The sequence below is a fragment of the Choloepus didactylus genome, chromosome 21 (genome assembly GCF_015220235.1).
Source record: "Choloepus didactylus isolate mChoDid1 chromosome 21, mChoDid1.pri, whole genome shotgun sequence".
Lineage (NCBI taxonomy): Eukaryota > Metazoa > Chordata > Mammalia > Pilosa > Megalonychidae > Choloepus > Choloepus didactylus.
Window position 1 is genome coordinate 10,449,984 of NC_051327.1, and position 15,630 is coordinate 10,465,613.

Genomic DNA, 15,630 nt, shown 5'->3' on the forward strand with positions numbered 1-15,630 from the left:
CTAAATCCTGGCAAACATTTATCTTTTCTCTGTCCCTGTAGTCTGTTGCCTTTTCCAGAATGTCATATGAATGGAATTTTACAATAGCTAGTCTTTTTTGAGTCTGGCTTCATTCATTTATCAGAATGTATTTGAGATTCATCCATGTTATTTCATGTATCAGTAGTCCCTTCCTTTTTTATTGCTGAGTGATATTCCATGATACATGCCAGTTTGTTTATCCATTCACCCACTGAAGGAGGATTGGGTTGTTTCCAGTTTTTGGCAACTATAAATAAAGCTACTATGGATATTTTCAAACATAATTTTGAGTGAGCATAAGTTTTTGTTTCTCCTGAGTAAACGAGTAGGATCACTGGGTCATACAGTAAGTTTTGGTTTAACTTCATAAGAAATTGTCAATCGGTTTTCCAAAGTCTCTGTTACCACCGGTAATGTATGAGAGTTCCAGTTGCTTCTCATCCTTACCAGCACTTAGGTTTGTTTATTTTATGTTATATTTATTTGCCATTCTAATCGGTGTGTGGTAGTAATATTTTAGTTTTGGAGTTTTAATTTGAATTTCCCCAGTGACTAAAGATGCTGAGCATCTTTTCATGTGGTCTTTGTTTTAATCTTTTGCCTTTTTTTGTTTTAATTGTGTTGTTTATTTACTCATTATTCATATATTCTGGATATGAGTCCTTTGATATGTAAGTTCCAAATATTTTCTGGCTTGTCTTTTCATTCATTCATTGTCTTTCACAAAGGAAATGTTTTAAGTGTTGATTAAGTCCAATTTATCAATCTTCTCATTATGTATAGTTTTTAAAGTACAAAGTATGGGTCAAAGTTGTTTTTGTTTGTTTTGTTTGTTAGTTTGTTTTGCATATGGATGTCCAGTTGTTCCAGCATCATTTGTGGAAATGACTTTCCTTTCTCCGTCAAATTGCCTTTGCATTTCTATTAAAACACCACTTGTGGCTTTTACTGAGTTTATAGTCTACTCTTTTTCTCTCTCTCCTTTCACCAGTACTACATTTTCTTGATTACTGTAGCTTTAGAATATCATGAAATTCGTATATTCTCCAACTTTATTCTTTTTCAAAACTGTTTTAGCTTTTATAATTCCTTTCCCTTTTTAAATAAATTTTTGTCACTGTCTACAAAAATTCCTACTGGTGTTTTGATTGGAATTGTATTGAATCTATAGTTCATTCTAGGGAGAATATCCTAATAGTATTGAGTCTTCCAATCCATGAACACAGTATCTCTTTCCATGTGTTTGATCGTCATTGATTTATTTCATCAGTGTTTTTTAATTTTCAGCATACAGATACTACACGTTTTGTCAGAGTTTGTATTTAAATATTTTCTTAATTTATGTGTTTGTGCTATTGTAAATGGTACTTAATTTTTTTTAAAATTTTCCAATTGTTTGTTGCTACTATTTAGAAATGTAGTTGGTTTTTGTGTATTCACTTCAGGTTTTATGATCTTACTAAACTCATTAATTCTAGGAACTTTTCTGTAGATTCCTTGGGCTTTTCTATATAGACAGTCATGTAGTTTGCAAATGGAGAGTTTTATTGCTTCCTTTCTAACCTACATGCCTTTGATTTTTCTTTTCTTCCATTGTACTGCCTAGGACTTCTAGTACAATGTTGAATAGGAGCGATGAGATTAGACATGTTTGTTTTGTTCCTGATCTTAGGGAGACAGAATTTAGTCTTTCCCTATTGAGTGTGACATTAGCTGTAGGTTTTTTCGTAGATGACTTTTATCAGATCAAGGAAAATCCCTTCTCTTTCCAGCTTGCTAGGCATTTTTATAATGAATGGATTTTGAATTTTGTCAAATGCATTATCTGCTTCTATTGAGACACACATGTGAATTATATTATTAGATTTTCAAATGTTGAACTAGCCTTTGTACCCAGAATAAATCCCATTTGGTTGTAATGTGTTATCCTTTATTTATATTGCTAAATTTGACTTACTAAACTTTGTTGAGAATTTTTGAATCTATGTTCATGAGGGATATTGGTCCTATAGGAGGGTTTTTTGTTTTGTTTATGTCCTCTTTTTTCTTGTAATGTTTTTGTCTGGTTTTGATGTCAGGGTAATGCTGGCCTCATAAAGTTAGGAAGTGTTTTCTCCTCTTCTATTTTCTGAAAGAGATTATGTGGAATTGGTATTATTTATTCCTTACATATTTGGTAGAATTTGCCAGTGAAAACAGCTGGGCCCGGAATTTTTGTTTCCTTGAGGGGTTTTAAGCTATTAATAGGACTATTCAGATTCTATTTCTTCTTGAGGGAATTTTTGTTGTGGAACTTCAAAGTTTTGGTCCATTTCACCTAAGTTTTCAGATTCATGGTGTTCTAGTTTGCTAATGCTGCTGGAATGCAAAACACCAGAAATGGATTGGCTTTTATAAAAGAGGGTTTATTTGGCCACACAGTTACAGTCTTAAGGCCATAAAGTGTCCAGGGTAACACATCAGCAATTGGGTACCTTCACTGGAGGATGGCCAATGGTGTCCAGAAAACCTCTGGTAGCTGGGAAGGCACGTGGCTGGTGTCTGCTCCAAAGTTCTGGTTTCAAAATGGCTTTCTCCCAGGATGTTCCTCTCTAGGCTGCAGTTCCTCAGAAATGTCACTCTTAGTTGCACTTGGGATATTTGTCCTCTCTCAGCTTCTCCAGAGCAAGAGTCTGCTTTCAATGGCCATCTTCAAACGGTCTCTCATCTGCAGCTCCTGTGCTTTCTTCAAAGTGTCCCTCTTGGCTGTAGCTCCTCTTCAAAAGGTCACTCTCAGCTGCACTGAGTTCCTTCTGTTTGTCAGCCCATTTATATGGCTCCACTGATCAAGGCCCTCCCTGAATGGGTGGAGCCATGCCTCCATGGAAATATCTCATCAGAGTTATCACCTACAGTTGGGTGTGGCGCATTTCTATGCAAATCTAATAAGCACCAAAACGTCTGCCCCACAAGACTGCATCAAAGAATATGACTGTTTCTGGGGGACATAATACATTCAAACCGGCACACATGAGTATACAGTTGTTTATAGTATTCCCTTACCCTTTTAAAGTCTGTAGGGTCTGTAGTGATATCACTTTTATTTCTGATATTGGTACTTTGTGTCTTCTGCGTGTGTGTTTTTCCCCTTTTAGAAAACTGTTTTGAGGTTTACTAATTTTATTGATCTCTTCAAAGAACCAGCTTTTGGCTTCATATATTTTATCTATTGTTTTTCTATTTTCAATTCTATTGATTTCTGCTCTAAATTTATTTTTTTCCCTTCTACTTGCTTTAGGTCTAATTCGCTCTTCTTTTCCTGGTTGGTTTGTTTGTTTGTTTGTTGTTTGTTGTTTTTAATGGTGGAAGCTTAGAGAAATTTTTTCAGACTTTTCTGCTTTTCAAATAAAAGCATTTTAATGCTATAAAAATTTCCTTCTAAGCACTATTTTAGCTGCATGTCATCAATTTTGATATGTTACATTTTCATTCAATTTAAAACATTTTCTAATTTTCTTGAGACTTCCTCTTTGATCCATAAATTATTTAGAGGTGTTTTGTTTAGTTTCCACATAGTTGAGAATTTTTCAAATATCTTTCTTACTTGTTTCTAGTTTAATTCCTTTATGGCCCGAGGATATTCTTTGCATGATTTCAGTTATTTTAAATATAAGATTTGTTTACATCCTGGAATATGGTCTATTTTGGTCAATGTTCCGTGTGTATATGAAAAAAAAAATTGTATTTTGCTATTGTTGGGTGGAGTGTTCTATAATGTCAGTTAGATTTAGGTCTACCTTTTTATTTATCGTTTTTTTTTATATTTGTACCCTCTCCTTTTTTGCTCTTCTGTTCCCTGTTTCAGGCCTTATTTTGGATATTTGAGGTTTTTTGTATTTTATTTTAATTTATCTATTGACTTGTTTATGTCTCAATTTCTTTAGTTCTTGAAGATTACTCTTTCTATGTATATATCTCTATATAGACATATGTATATCCTATTTAGACTTAGTTTTTAACAGTGTGCCAGTTTGAATGTATTATGTCCCCCAAAACGCCATTATCTTTGATGCAATCTTGTATGGGCAGACGTGTTAGTGTTGATTAGATTGTAATTCTTTGAGTGTTTCCATGGAGATGCGACCCACCCAACTGTGGGTGATGACTCTGATTGGAGGTGTGGCTCCCCCCATTCAGCATGGGCCTTGATTAGTTTACTGGAGCACTATATAAGCTCAGACAGAAGAAGCGAGTTTGCTATAGCCAAGAGGAACACTTTGAAGAACATACTTGAGTTGAGAGAGGAGCTGTAGATGAGAGACAGTTGAAGACACCCGTTGACAGCAGATTCTTGCTCCGGAGAAGCCCCAAGAGCAACTGAGAGTGACATTTTGAAGAGGAGCTGCAGCCTAGAGAGGAACATCCTGGGAAGAAGTCATTTTGAAACCAGAACCCTGGAGCAGATGCCAGCCACATGCCTTCCCAGCTAACAGAGGTTTTCCAGAAGTCATTGGCCATCCTTCAGTGAAGGTACTCTATTGATGCATTACTGTGGACACTTCATGGCCTTAAGACTGTAACTGTGTAACCAAATAAACCCCCTTTATAAAAGCCAATCCATTTCTGGTATTTTGCATTCTGGCAGCAATAGCAAACTAGAACAAACAGTTTCAAGAATATAAAAATCTTACAATTATAAAGATCCATTTCCTTCTCCACTTAGTTATAGTTACAATGTGTGTTACATCTACATACATTGAAAATGCCACTCAGCAATGTTACAATATTTGCTTTGAACAGATTTACGTACTTTAAAGAACGTAAGAGGAGAAAAATAGTCTATTATACTTAACATTTCTGTTCTTATTCATTTCAGAAGTTCCACATTTCCCTCTGTTATTCCTTCAGAGTGAATAACTTCCTTTAGCATTTCATTTAGTAAAAGTCTGCTGGTAATAAGTTCCCTTAGTTTTCCTGCTTCTGAAAATTTCCTTAATTATCCTTCATCCATGAAGGATATTCTTGCTGGGTATAGAATTCTGGGTTGACAGTTATGTTTCAGCGCTTTAATATTTCAGTGTCTCTGGTCTCCCTGGTTTCTGATGAGAAATCTGTAGTTATTTGAATTGTGCTCGTGTATGTGTGTGTATGTGTGTGTGTGTAGTGTGCCATTTTTCTCTGGATGCTTTCGAGATATTTGCTTTGTCTTTGGTTTTTAATGATTTGATTATGATATACCTGGGTGTGCTTTAAGTTTATTCTCTTTTGTGCACGTCGAGTTTTTGAATCTATAAAAAATTTTTCTTAAGTTTTTTTTATAATTAGAGAAGTTGTGGATTTACAGAACAATCATGCTGAATCTATAAATTTTTATCTTTGCTTAAAGTTGGGAAATTTTTAACTATTATTTCTTTTCTTTTCTTTTCTTTTTTTCTTGCCCCAGTCTCTTTATCTGTCAATTGCAACTTCTGTGACATGAATGTTAAACATTTTGGTCTTATCCCACAGGTCCCTGGTCTATGCCCATTTTTTTTTTTTTTTTTTTTAACTTTCTTTTTCTTTTCTTCAGATTGGATAATTTCTATTGATTGTTCTTCAGGTTCACTGACTCTTCCCCCTGGCATCTCCATTTTCTTCTGTTGAGCTCATCTAGTGAATTTTTTATTTTAGATTTTGTATTGCTTAGATCTACAATTTCTGTCTCATTCATTTTTTTAGTTTTTTCTTTCTCTGTTGAAAATTTCCATTTTTCCAGTCATTTCTTGTCACAGTTACCTCATGGACCATGGTTACAATAACTGCTTTAAAGTCTTCTTCTAATTCCAACATCCACATAAAATCAACATCTGTTAATTGTTTTGCCCCTTGAGAATTGGTAGCATTTTCCTGATCCTTGGTATGTGTTATAATTTTGGAGTGTATCCTTGACATTTTGAATAGTCTGCTGTAAGACTTTGGGTCCTGTTAAAATCTTCTGGAGAATGTTGATTTTTGTTTTAACAGCAAACAGTCTGGTTAGATTTAGATTTCAAGTTCTGTCTCTCCTGCTGTGGGTGATGGTTTCAATATCTGTTTTGTTTTCAGAGTCTTTGTTATGTTGTTTGCATTTGTTTATCACATGTGCCACTCAGAAGTTAGTCTGAGACTTAAGTGGTCGTTTATATCGTAGTTTAGTTGTTGCCGTGTTTCTTTGGGTCTCTTCCATGCACGTGCAGCTCAGGGGTATGTCTGAGACTTGGGTTAGTTCCTACACAGGATTAGGGAATCCCTTCTCTAGTTCTCTCCTTGCTGGGAGTTTCTCCATAGTCTTGGGCTCCCTAGGGCCTCTTTCCCAGTTCCAAATAGAAAGACTAGCTTCTCTTTCAGAGTTTTAGTTCCTGTCACTATTGCACAGTTCCACATGACTGGGTTCATCCTGAAGGTGAAGTAGCAAAGAAAAGGAAGAAAGGATGGTGGGATTTCCCTCCACATGCTTAAGACCACAGGGATCATGTTCTCCTTTCTTCTTGGCAGAAAGACAGATTTTCCAACAGGAAAGATAAGTGGTTGCCAGGGGGATGAGGGGATGGGAAGGAATGAATAAGTGGAGTACAGAGGATTTGGGGGACAGTGACACTATTCTGTATGATACTGTATGATACAGTGACACTATTCTATATGATGCTCTGTGGTGGGTACATGACATTATGAATTTGTCAAAACTCACAGAACTATACAAAAAAAAAAAAAAGTGAACCCTAATGAAAACTAAAGTTAATAATTTATCAGTATTGGTTTATCAGTTGTAACAGGTGTGCCACACTAAAAGGTGTACCACACTAACGTAAAATGCTGAAACTGAGGTGGGGGGGGTAGTATAGAAAGGGATGTGTGTGTGAACTGTGTACGTTCAGCTCAGTTTTTCTATAAACCTAAAAGTGCTCTATGAAAATAAAGTCTATTTTTTAAAAAATATCATGGCTAGGAAGCTATTAGCTTTAAAAGAGATTTAAAATACTTACCATGTAACAGGGAATGGGGGTGGGGAAAAGATAAAACTATAGGGTCTAGGAATGTTCACTTATGATAAAAGCCATATAGAAATTCAAGGATAGAAGTCCAGGATAGTGGCTCCTTTTGGAGGGAAGACGGGGCATTTGACTGGTCATTGGGGCATATGGAGCGGCTAGCCAAGTTCTTTTTTGTGACTGGTATTTGCCTTAAGATAATTCATTGAGCTTTTTTTTTTTTTTTAAAGACATCAGAATGGTTATCTTGTGGGAGGAGTGACTGGAAAGGAGTATGAAGGAGCTTCCAAGGGGCTGGTATTGCTTTATTTGATCAGGTGCTGGTGCACAAATATATTCAGCTCATGAAAATTCTTTGAGTTTTTATACACTTATGTGTACATTTCCATATGTAAATAGTAATGTAAATGGTACTTAGATTTATGGTAAAACAAGCATTAGTATGGACCACTAAAAACCTAACTTTGTAAGCAGATGATGACGGAAAAGTAACAACACTCCTAATAAAAATGAAAATGTGAAAGAAACTTGATGGATGGGGATATAAGGAGAGACCAAAGCAGCTGAGTTATGGAGACAATGGAAAAACACACCAAGACTGGGGAGAACCACACACTAAGCGGTTTTCGGAAAGCAAAGGGCCAACGCCTGGTGTGGACTTAATTTCTCTATGGCTTGCTGCATTCAGCTTCTGTTATTCAGTGGTGTAAAACTTTAACATGCAGGGGAAAATTTTGTGAACCAGGTAACTTATGTGTTGTGTTGATGTCTTTCTCTTATTTACTAGTCACCTGTGGCTTGGCTCATTTAGAGAAACTTGTGTTAGAACAGACTATTCTTGGCTCATTGTCAAACAATACAGTGATTACAACATAAGCAATATATGTTGATTTAACCAAAAATTGTGATATAACTAAAAATTGGGAGGTTGAAGCAAGGGGAAGGGGGAGAGGGGAAGCCAGTCCAGTCTACCATATAGAGAAGAGATTGTGTCTAACAATGATAAATAATGGAAGAATTTTTAAAAAAAGAAATTTGGAATTAAAAAAAGACACATTAAAATGAGTTGAAAGTGCTTGCTTCTAAGGAGAGTGACTCAAGGATCAAAGGACTACTGTTTTTTGTCCTAAGTCTTGTAATGCTACCTGATTTTTAAAACTATAAATGTTTTAAACTAATGAAAACAAAATTAACTTACCAAATGACAATTCTTCCATCAAGTTCCTCAGTAATTCTTATAATAGTAATCTCAAGTATATATTGAACATGTAGTATTACCAGATATCAGGCTAAGCCCAATACAGGTACTATCTCCCTTTGTTACACTTTCCAGGCTCTGTTGTTCCTAGTCATTATGCTTATGATCCTTTTGGACTCTTGACATAACCTGAAAAAATAAATGGACCTTTTGGCTAAAGAATTTTAGATCTTATTTGACACATGGTGTCCACCTTGACAGGGGAATGAGACCATTTCCTGGTATCTGGTTTAAGCCTGTCATTTCCAAAAAAAGACATTTGTTTTTTAAGAAGTTTAAAAACAAAAATAAAAATTACCTGTCATCCCACTATTCAACTATTTACTTTTATTGAAGTGAAATTCACATAGCACAAAATTAGCCATTTTAAACTGCATAATTCAGAGGCATTCAGTATACTAAATGCAGCCATCACCCTTCTCGAGCTCCAAAACATGTTCATCACCCCAAAAGGAAACCCTGTACCTATTAAAGTCATTCCCCATTCCCTTCATCCCCTAATCTGCAACTACTAATCTGCTTTCTGTCTCTATGGATTTAACTATTTTATATATATATTTCATATAAATAGTATAATACAATGTATGACCTATTGTACCTGGCTTCTTTCATTTAGCATGTTTTCAAGGTTCATCCTTGTTGTAGTGTGTATCAGTACATCATTCCCTTTTATGGGTGAATAATATTCCATTGTATGGGTAGACCACAATTTGTTTATCCGTTCATCCACTGACGGACCTTTACGTTGTTCCCACCTTTTGGCGATTGTAAATAGTGCTACTATGAGCATTTGTGTACAAGTACTTGTTTGAATACCTATTTTCACTTTTTTTGGGTGTGTACCTAGGAGTGAAATTGCTGGGTCACATGGTAATTCTGTGTTTAACTTTTTGAGCAATCACAGTGTTTACACCATTTTGTATTTCTATGAACAATGTACAAGGGTTCCAGCTTCTGAACATCCTTCTTTAATACTTATTTTCCATTTTTTAAATACCCATCAAATCTTTTAAAAATATTTTATTTAATGCTAATTATTTTTGTAAATTCTCCCTACTGTATCCAACTCTGATTTTTTAAAAATTTCATTTGAATTGTTATTGTTTTTGAGGGGAATTGGTTGAATGAAGTGGTTTTCAAACATTGATTGCAGGATGCCTTTAAACTTTTAATAATTATTGAGGACTTCAAAAGCTTTTATTTATGTGGGCTATATCTTTTGGTATTTACTGTATTAGAAATTAAAAACTGGGCAATTATTTAAATATTTATTCATTTAAAAAATAATAAACCCATTGTATGTCCATGTAAAATATTTTTGTGAAAAATAACTTTTCCCAAACAAATAAAAAAAAAAACTAGTGGTAAGAGTGACATATGTTTCTCTTATTGCAAATCTCTTTAATGTCTACCTAACTACTAAGAAGACCGTGGAAATCTCAGCTCCTGTGCTCCATCTCTTGCAACATCACATGTCAGGCATATATCCACTGAGGGGATGATAGTGAAAGAGGCAAATAAATTTTTTGGATTTATCATGAAAATAAATTTGATTTTGCAGACCTCTGAAAGGGTCTAGGGAAACCAGAGTTGGAGAATCACTCATTAAAGATTTGTTGTGACTGGCAAAATTAGGAGTGTTCAGAAACAGCAATTTCTCATTCATAACTTAAGGAAGTGGTGTTGGTTGTTTACGCCCCCCAAACAAGAATACTAAAGGAAGTTATTATTCAGGTCAAAGATGAACCGTTTTTTAGAATCAAAGATGAAAGAGAAAGAATCATTCTCTTTTGCATAACTTCATTGATGTTACTATACTGAAGCAAAACTAATGCCTCTGTTAGTGTCTGTTACTTTAAGAAAGCAAAGTTCTTTTTGCTCAATCAGTTGCTATCCCACCTTGTTCTATAAATTATTTGGGACAGCTCTGGGAATAAGGAGTATAATAGAATTTTTAAAATAGAAAGGGCAAGGAAAAAATGGTTAGAAAACTAAGATAACACCAGGAGTCAAGTTAGCACATCAAATACATTCATATAGTCCTGTTCAGTTTTTGCAAGTGGGGAAAACTACAGTATTTTCAAAAGTTCAACTTGAAAAGCAGGATTCACTAAGAGGTATTTAAATGACTCATGCCATCCCTGTTGATTTTAAAACGTAATGTCATTTGTGAAAATCTACTTTTATTCACCTTTCCAAGGAAAACAATATTATGTAATGCCAGTCTACTGTGCTTGTGATTTGGCTTAACAGTTATTACATGCAACTTTATTAACTTTATTGTCTTTTTAAAGGAAATAAGTGATTATGCTGTTTGGTTGAAAATTGCTGGAATGGTAATTGCATTTTATAACTTAATGTGGCACAAGAGAAAAAAACACAGCACTGGGATCCAGACTACCAGAGATCTAGCTTTGGTCCTGAGGCTGGATTCCTACACTCCTGGCAAGTGTGGGGGTGGTTAAAGGGGAGTAAAGTTGTGGATCGACTGGAAGGGACTCAGAGGAAATGAATTGGGGAGATGGAAACGTTCTATATGGTAATCGGGCTGTGGATGCTCAGGTGTCAAAATTATACTGTTAAGCGTTATGCATTAAATGTATGTAAATTTCACCTTAACAAAACTTGAAAATAACAATTGAGTGGTGAATGGGTGGAGGTGGACAGGAAACAAGAATGGCACAATTAGCAGAGCTGGGTGATGGGTACATGGGGGTTTATTACACTGTTCTGTTCACTTTGTGTATGTCTGAAGTTTTCTATAATAAAAAGTTTTTTAAAGAGCTGTATTCTGGTCTACCATATAAGAAGGTCAAAAGATTCAGAATTGATAAATCAAGAAAGAGCAATGTAAGCATATTATTTAGAAATGTGGAGGTAAATATAAGGAGAAACCGTTAAAAGATGTGGAAGTGGTTCTGGGGGACAGAAGTGAGCATGAGGGGTGGTGTCCTAGAATAGAGAACACATCTGTTTCGTTTTATAAAGCTTTAGTGTTATTTGAGTCTCAAACCATATCCGTGCATTACTTTGATAAAATTATGTATTCATTGGTTGGATGCTGTATTGTTTTCAAGGACAAATCTGATTTAATCCTATGTGAATAATTAGGCATAGATCAGTGCTTCGAATTTATACAAATTCTTTGTAGCCGTGATCATTTTGGCAGTATGCCTAATTATCTCCACACCCCCACCCCCCCCACCAAAGGCAGTGATTTAAATTGGAATTCCTACTTCAGCTGAGACTGGCTAAATTTGATTGCCTATAATTTCTTCCCTTCTCCACTCTTGGCACACACCCCCACCATGGTTTGTTCTTTACACAATAACCAGAGTGATCGTACAACGTAAGTAGGCTTATATTGCTCTCCTGTTTAAAAGATGCCGAATGCCTTCCCATTGCAATTAGAACACAATTCACATTCTTATCATGGGTAGACTCCCACCCGAATTCTCGCACTCTCCCGTGTTCACCGTGCCTCAGCCTCAAGGGCTTTTTGCACACTCAAAGCCACTGCCTCGGTTACCTTTGCACTTGCCATTTCTAATGACACTGGCTTCTTCTCATCATTCAGGACTTGATTTTAAATTTAATTTCTAAAAAACGGCTTTCCCTGACCATCTAGCTAGAGCAGCCCTCCACCCTTCTTTACCAAGAGCCGTGGTTCTCAGAGCGGGGTCTTCAGACCAGCAGTGTCGGCAATTTTTGGGAAATGTGGACTCTTAGGCCCCACCCCACCACGGACCCACTGAAGCAAAATCTACATTCAGTAGATTTGCAGAAGCACTGATCTAGAGCAACCCCACCCACCCCCCTGGGTATCTTCTTAATAGGTTGTCAGTTCTGAAGGCAACTTAGTCATTTGTGTACATGCTTATTGCTTCTGCTCCCTGAATTGAATATAAGCTCCAGGAGGGCAGCACCTTGTCTGATTCGTTCACTCCTGGACCTTAGTACCCAACACAGTGACTGCCCTAGTAAATGCTCAATAAATATTTGATGAGTAAATGAATGAATGAATAGAATGGAGATTATTTTGTGTTCCTTGAAAGGTATAACTCTATAATAAAAATCTCCATGGCTCTTCCTTGCCTGTAAAACAGGTTATTCTTTCCCAACTTCATCACTACAAAGGGATTTCACTCTCTTCTTTGGGCATTGAGTACTTATTAAACTAGTGTGACTAACAAAGAATCATTTATTTATCCTTGTTTTCAGGATAAAACAAGTTTATTTTCAGAACTAAAGTTTAGGTTTTATTACATGTTTCTCTGCTGACTTAAAAACATGTTTTCTTTTTGGTTTTTAAAAGCACCCTTATTCAGAGTTAAAATTATCTTCAAAGGCTTTTTTTCCCCACCAAATAAAATATTTGATATTTGTATCAAGTTTTTTTAAACAGAATTTAATAATCCTTTTTTTAAAATAAGTCAGAAAATGTTAAATGCAATATTTGCAGTTAAACGGCAAATAAAAATTTATGGGGGCATAGGTTGTATCAATTTTTTGCTTTTAAGATGTGAGTCTAGGAAAAACCTACAATTTCTGATACTGTCCTACATTTAAAAGATAAGTTTCTAATGCATATCCTAGTGAAATTTGTCAGGAAGCAACTTTTCAGTCCACATAGTTTGAAGAAATGATAGCGTACATAAATGGCTTTCAGCCAGGGGGATTTGGGCCCTCAGGGGACATCTGGCAATGTCTTTAGTTATTTTTGATTGTGATAACTATGGGTGGGGGGCTACTGGCATCTAGTGGGTAGAGGCCAGGGATGCTGCTCAACACCCCACGATGTACAGGGCAGCCCCCACCACAAAGAATTATCTGACCCAAGGTGGCTATGGTGCCGAGAAACTGTGGCTTAAATTGAGAGGCTTCCTCTACAAATACTAAAGCCGTTAGAAAAAGAATACCTTGTTCTACTTTTGGAAAAAAGATTATATAGAAATTGGCAAATTAAAATGTTAATTTTAGATCTCTATTTTCAATCAGATGCAAAATAGAAATCTAATGACCTGTCTCCCTATTTGGGATAAATCATGCTTTACACAAAAGACATTCAAGGAATTTGGCAACTTAGATAATTTTAAAATCGGACAACATTCTCTGATAATTTTACATTTTTTTAAAATAGGGAAACTCAAATATAGGGTTACTGGTTTTCCTTATTTTACAGATGGGGTCGAGGATTTGGTCTTTTGGGTTCCATTTTTGGAAAGGATGGTGTATTAAACCAGCCAAACAGTGTCTTTGGACTTATATTTTATATACTACAGTTATTGCTTGGTAAGTATTTATGCAGTAATATAAAAATAAGTTCATGTTGTTATATTCCATTTAGTACTTTGTGTATTCACACTGAAGTGTATCTTTATATTAAATAAAAACATATGCTAATGTTAGAACCTAGTCTGTAGCACATTTTGTGTTGTGAAAACTTTGTTCATTAAGATGTTGATGGTGATAATGCTGAACTTGCTATCTTTTGGTGTTTGATCAGAGAAAGTAGCATTCCATGTCTGTCTAGAAAAATCAGTCTCATTCAGGGAAATTATTACCCCAGTCTTCCCTGGAAACTTTTTTCCTTACTATTTGATAGACTCTGTAACTATTTTTAAATTTATGCATTGAGAAAACATTAAACATAAGTGATATTCATAATTCCATCATCTTTATATATCCACTGTTTTCATTGTCTTCTGCATTGTTCACTTAATTTTATATGGACTCTTTTATATCAATAAAATATTCATATGTCTGTCCTCTTACATACTTGTTATGTTGACATCTAGGTTTCAAATTTGTTCTAAATAATGCTGAAGTGAGCAGCTTTGTTTAAAGTCCATGCCCCCCCCCTTTTGGATTATTTCCACAAAATAAATTTCCAGGGTTTATAAGTCAAGAGATACAGGTATTTTTTATGGATCTTAATAGGTATTGCACCAAGCTGCTTTTCACACAATTGCTTAATTTCCCTGAAGCTTCACCAATGTTCATTTTTTAAAAGTTATTTTAATTTTGTTGTATTTTAATTTCCTTTCATTGTCAAGTTAGTTGTTGCAGTCCTGATATTAGTCCATTTTCATGAGTTTTACAAATATTTTACTGTTAGTTTTGTAGATTTTTACAGTACAAAAGTTTTATACTTTTAAAGTTAAATCCATCCATTTTTGTTTTTGTATTTTAGTCATTAATATTTTATTCCATTAGCTGCCAGCCCTTCTGTGATTTATTAAAAATATATATAACTTTTCCATCTTGATTTGTTATGAGGCAAATTGTGAATCTAAATTTTTCTGAATAGTCCTACCAAGTTTGCCCAGTTCTGTCTATATATTTATCCTGAAGAAATACAAAATGTATGCATGCACAAGGATAATCATACCAGTATTTTTAAAAATTTAATTGCTTTTTAATTATTCACATTATTGGATTGGCTTTCTTGGTATTTCTTTATCTGTGACTCCACCAGTATATTTTAAAATAGCAACAAATGAAAAGTAGCTTAGCAATATGTATATCCATACTAGAAAATACTATGTAACCATGAAAAGGAAAAGGTGGGTCTATCCTGGAAGGATCCACAAGACAGTTTGTTTAGTGAAAAGAGTAAATCATGGCATATTAGGTATGGGATAATTATATGTTCATACATGTGCATATAAATGCACAGAAAAGGGTCTGGTGGTGACCTGGGCGGAGGGTTGGGGTTTACTTTTTCTTCCATATATTTGTTTTCTTGGATTCTAAAGAAAAATATAAAGTCCAAATGTAAGACAGTAGTCCACTATTTCTATTGAAAGAGCCCATGAAATTTTGAATGTAATTTTTGAAGACAGAAGTGAAACAATCAAATTTATATTGCTTGTTAATTTCATTATTTGCATATTTTAAATCACATGTATCTTTTCCATTCCTGTTTTTGAAGCTTTTGTTTTTCTCAGACTCTTCACATGCATTTCTAACATCAGTGCCCTGGGGGCACATTTGAACTCCTCTGATAGTTTTCCAGAGCACGGCATCTTCACTCTCTCCTAAGTTGAGATACAGCATTTTTAGTTTAATTTTTTCCATGGATAATACAGTCACATGGTTCAAAAGTCAAAAACATAAAATGGTATCCAGTGAAGTCTCTTCTCATCCTTGTCCCCTGCTGCCCAGTTTCTTTATGGCCAAGAAAAAACAAATGTATAATCTTCTTTTTTTATATATAACTATAATCTTAATTTTCCTCCTCTTTTAATACAAAAGGCAGATGCTATACACACTGTTCTCCAGCTTGCTCTTTTCTTTTTCTCAGCTGGACTGATATATCTTGGTGCTCTTTCCATATCAGTACATTAAATGTCTTCATTCTTT

The 15,630-nt window shown here is 35.0% G+C and overlaps 1 protein-coding gene across 1 annotated transcript in view; it reads left to right on the top strand.

Annotated features, from left to right (window-relative positions):
* The window catches only part of VKORC1L1 (vitamin K epoxide reductase complex subunit 1 like 1), a 94,231-nt gene that overhangs the window by 73,155 nt on the left and 5,446 nt on the right, over positions 1-15,630 (top strand). Inside the window, exon 2 of the mRNA XM_037814699.1 lies at positions 13,448-13,557. Within this exon, the coding sequence (XP_037670627.1) occupies positions 13,448-13,557 (110 nt within the window). The remainder of the gene's footprint in view (positions 1-13,447; positions 13,558-15,630) is intronic.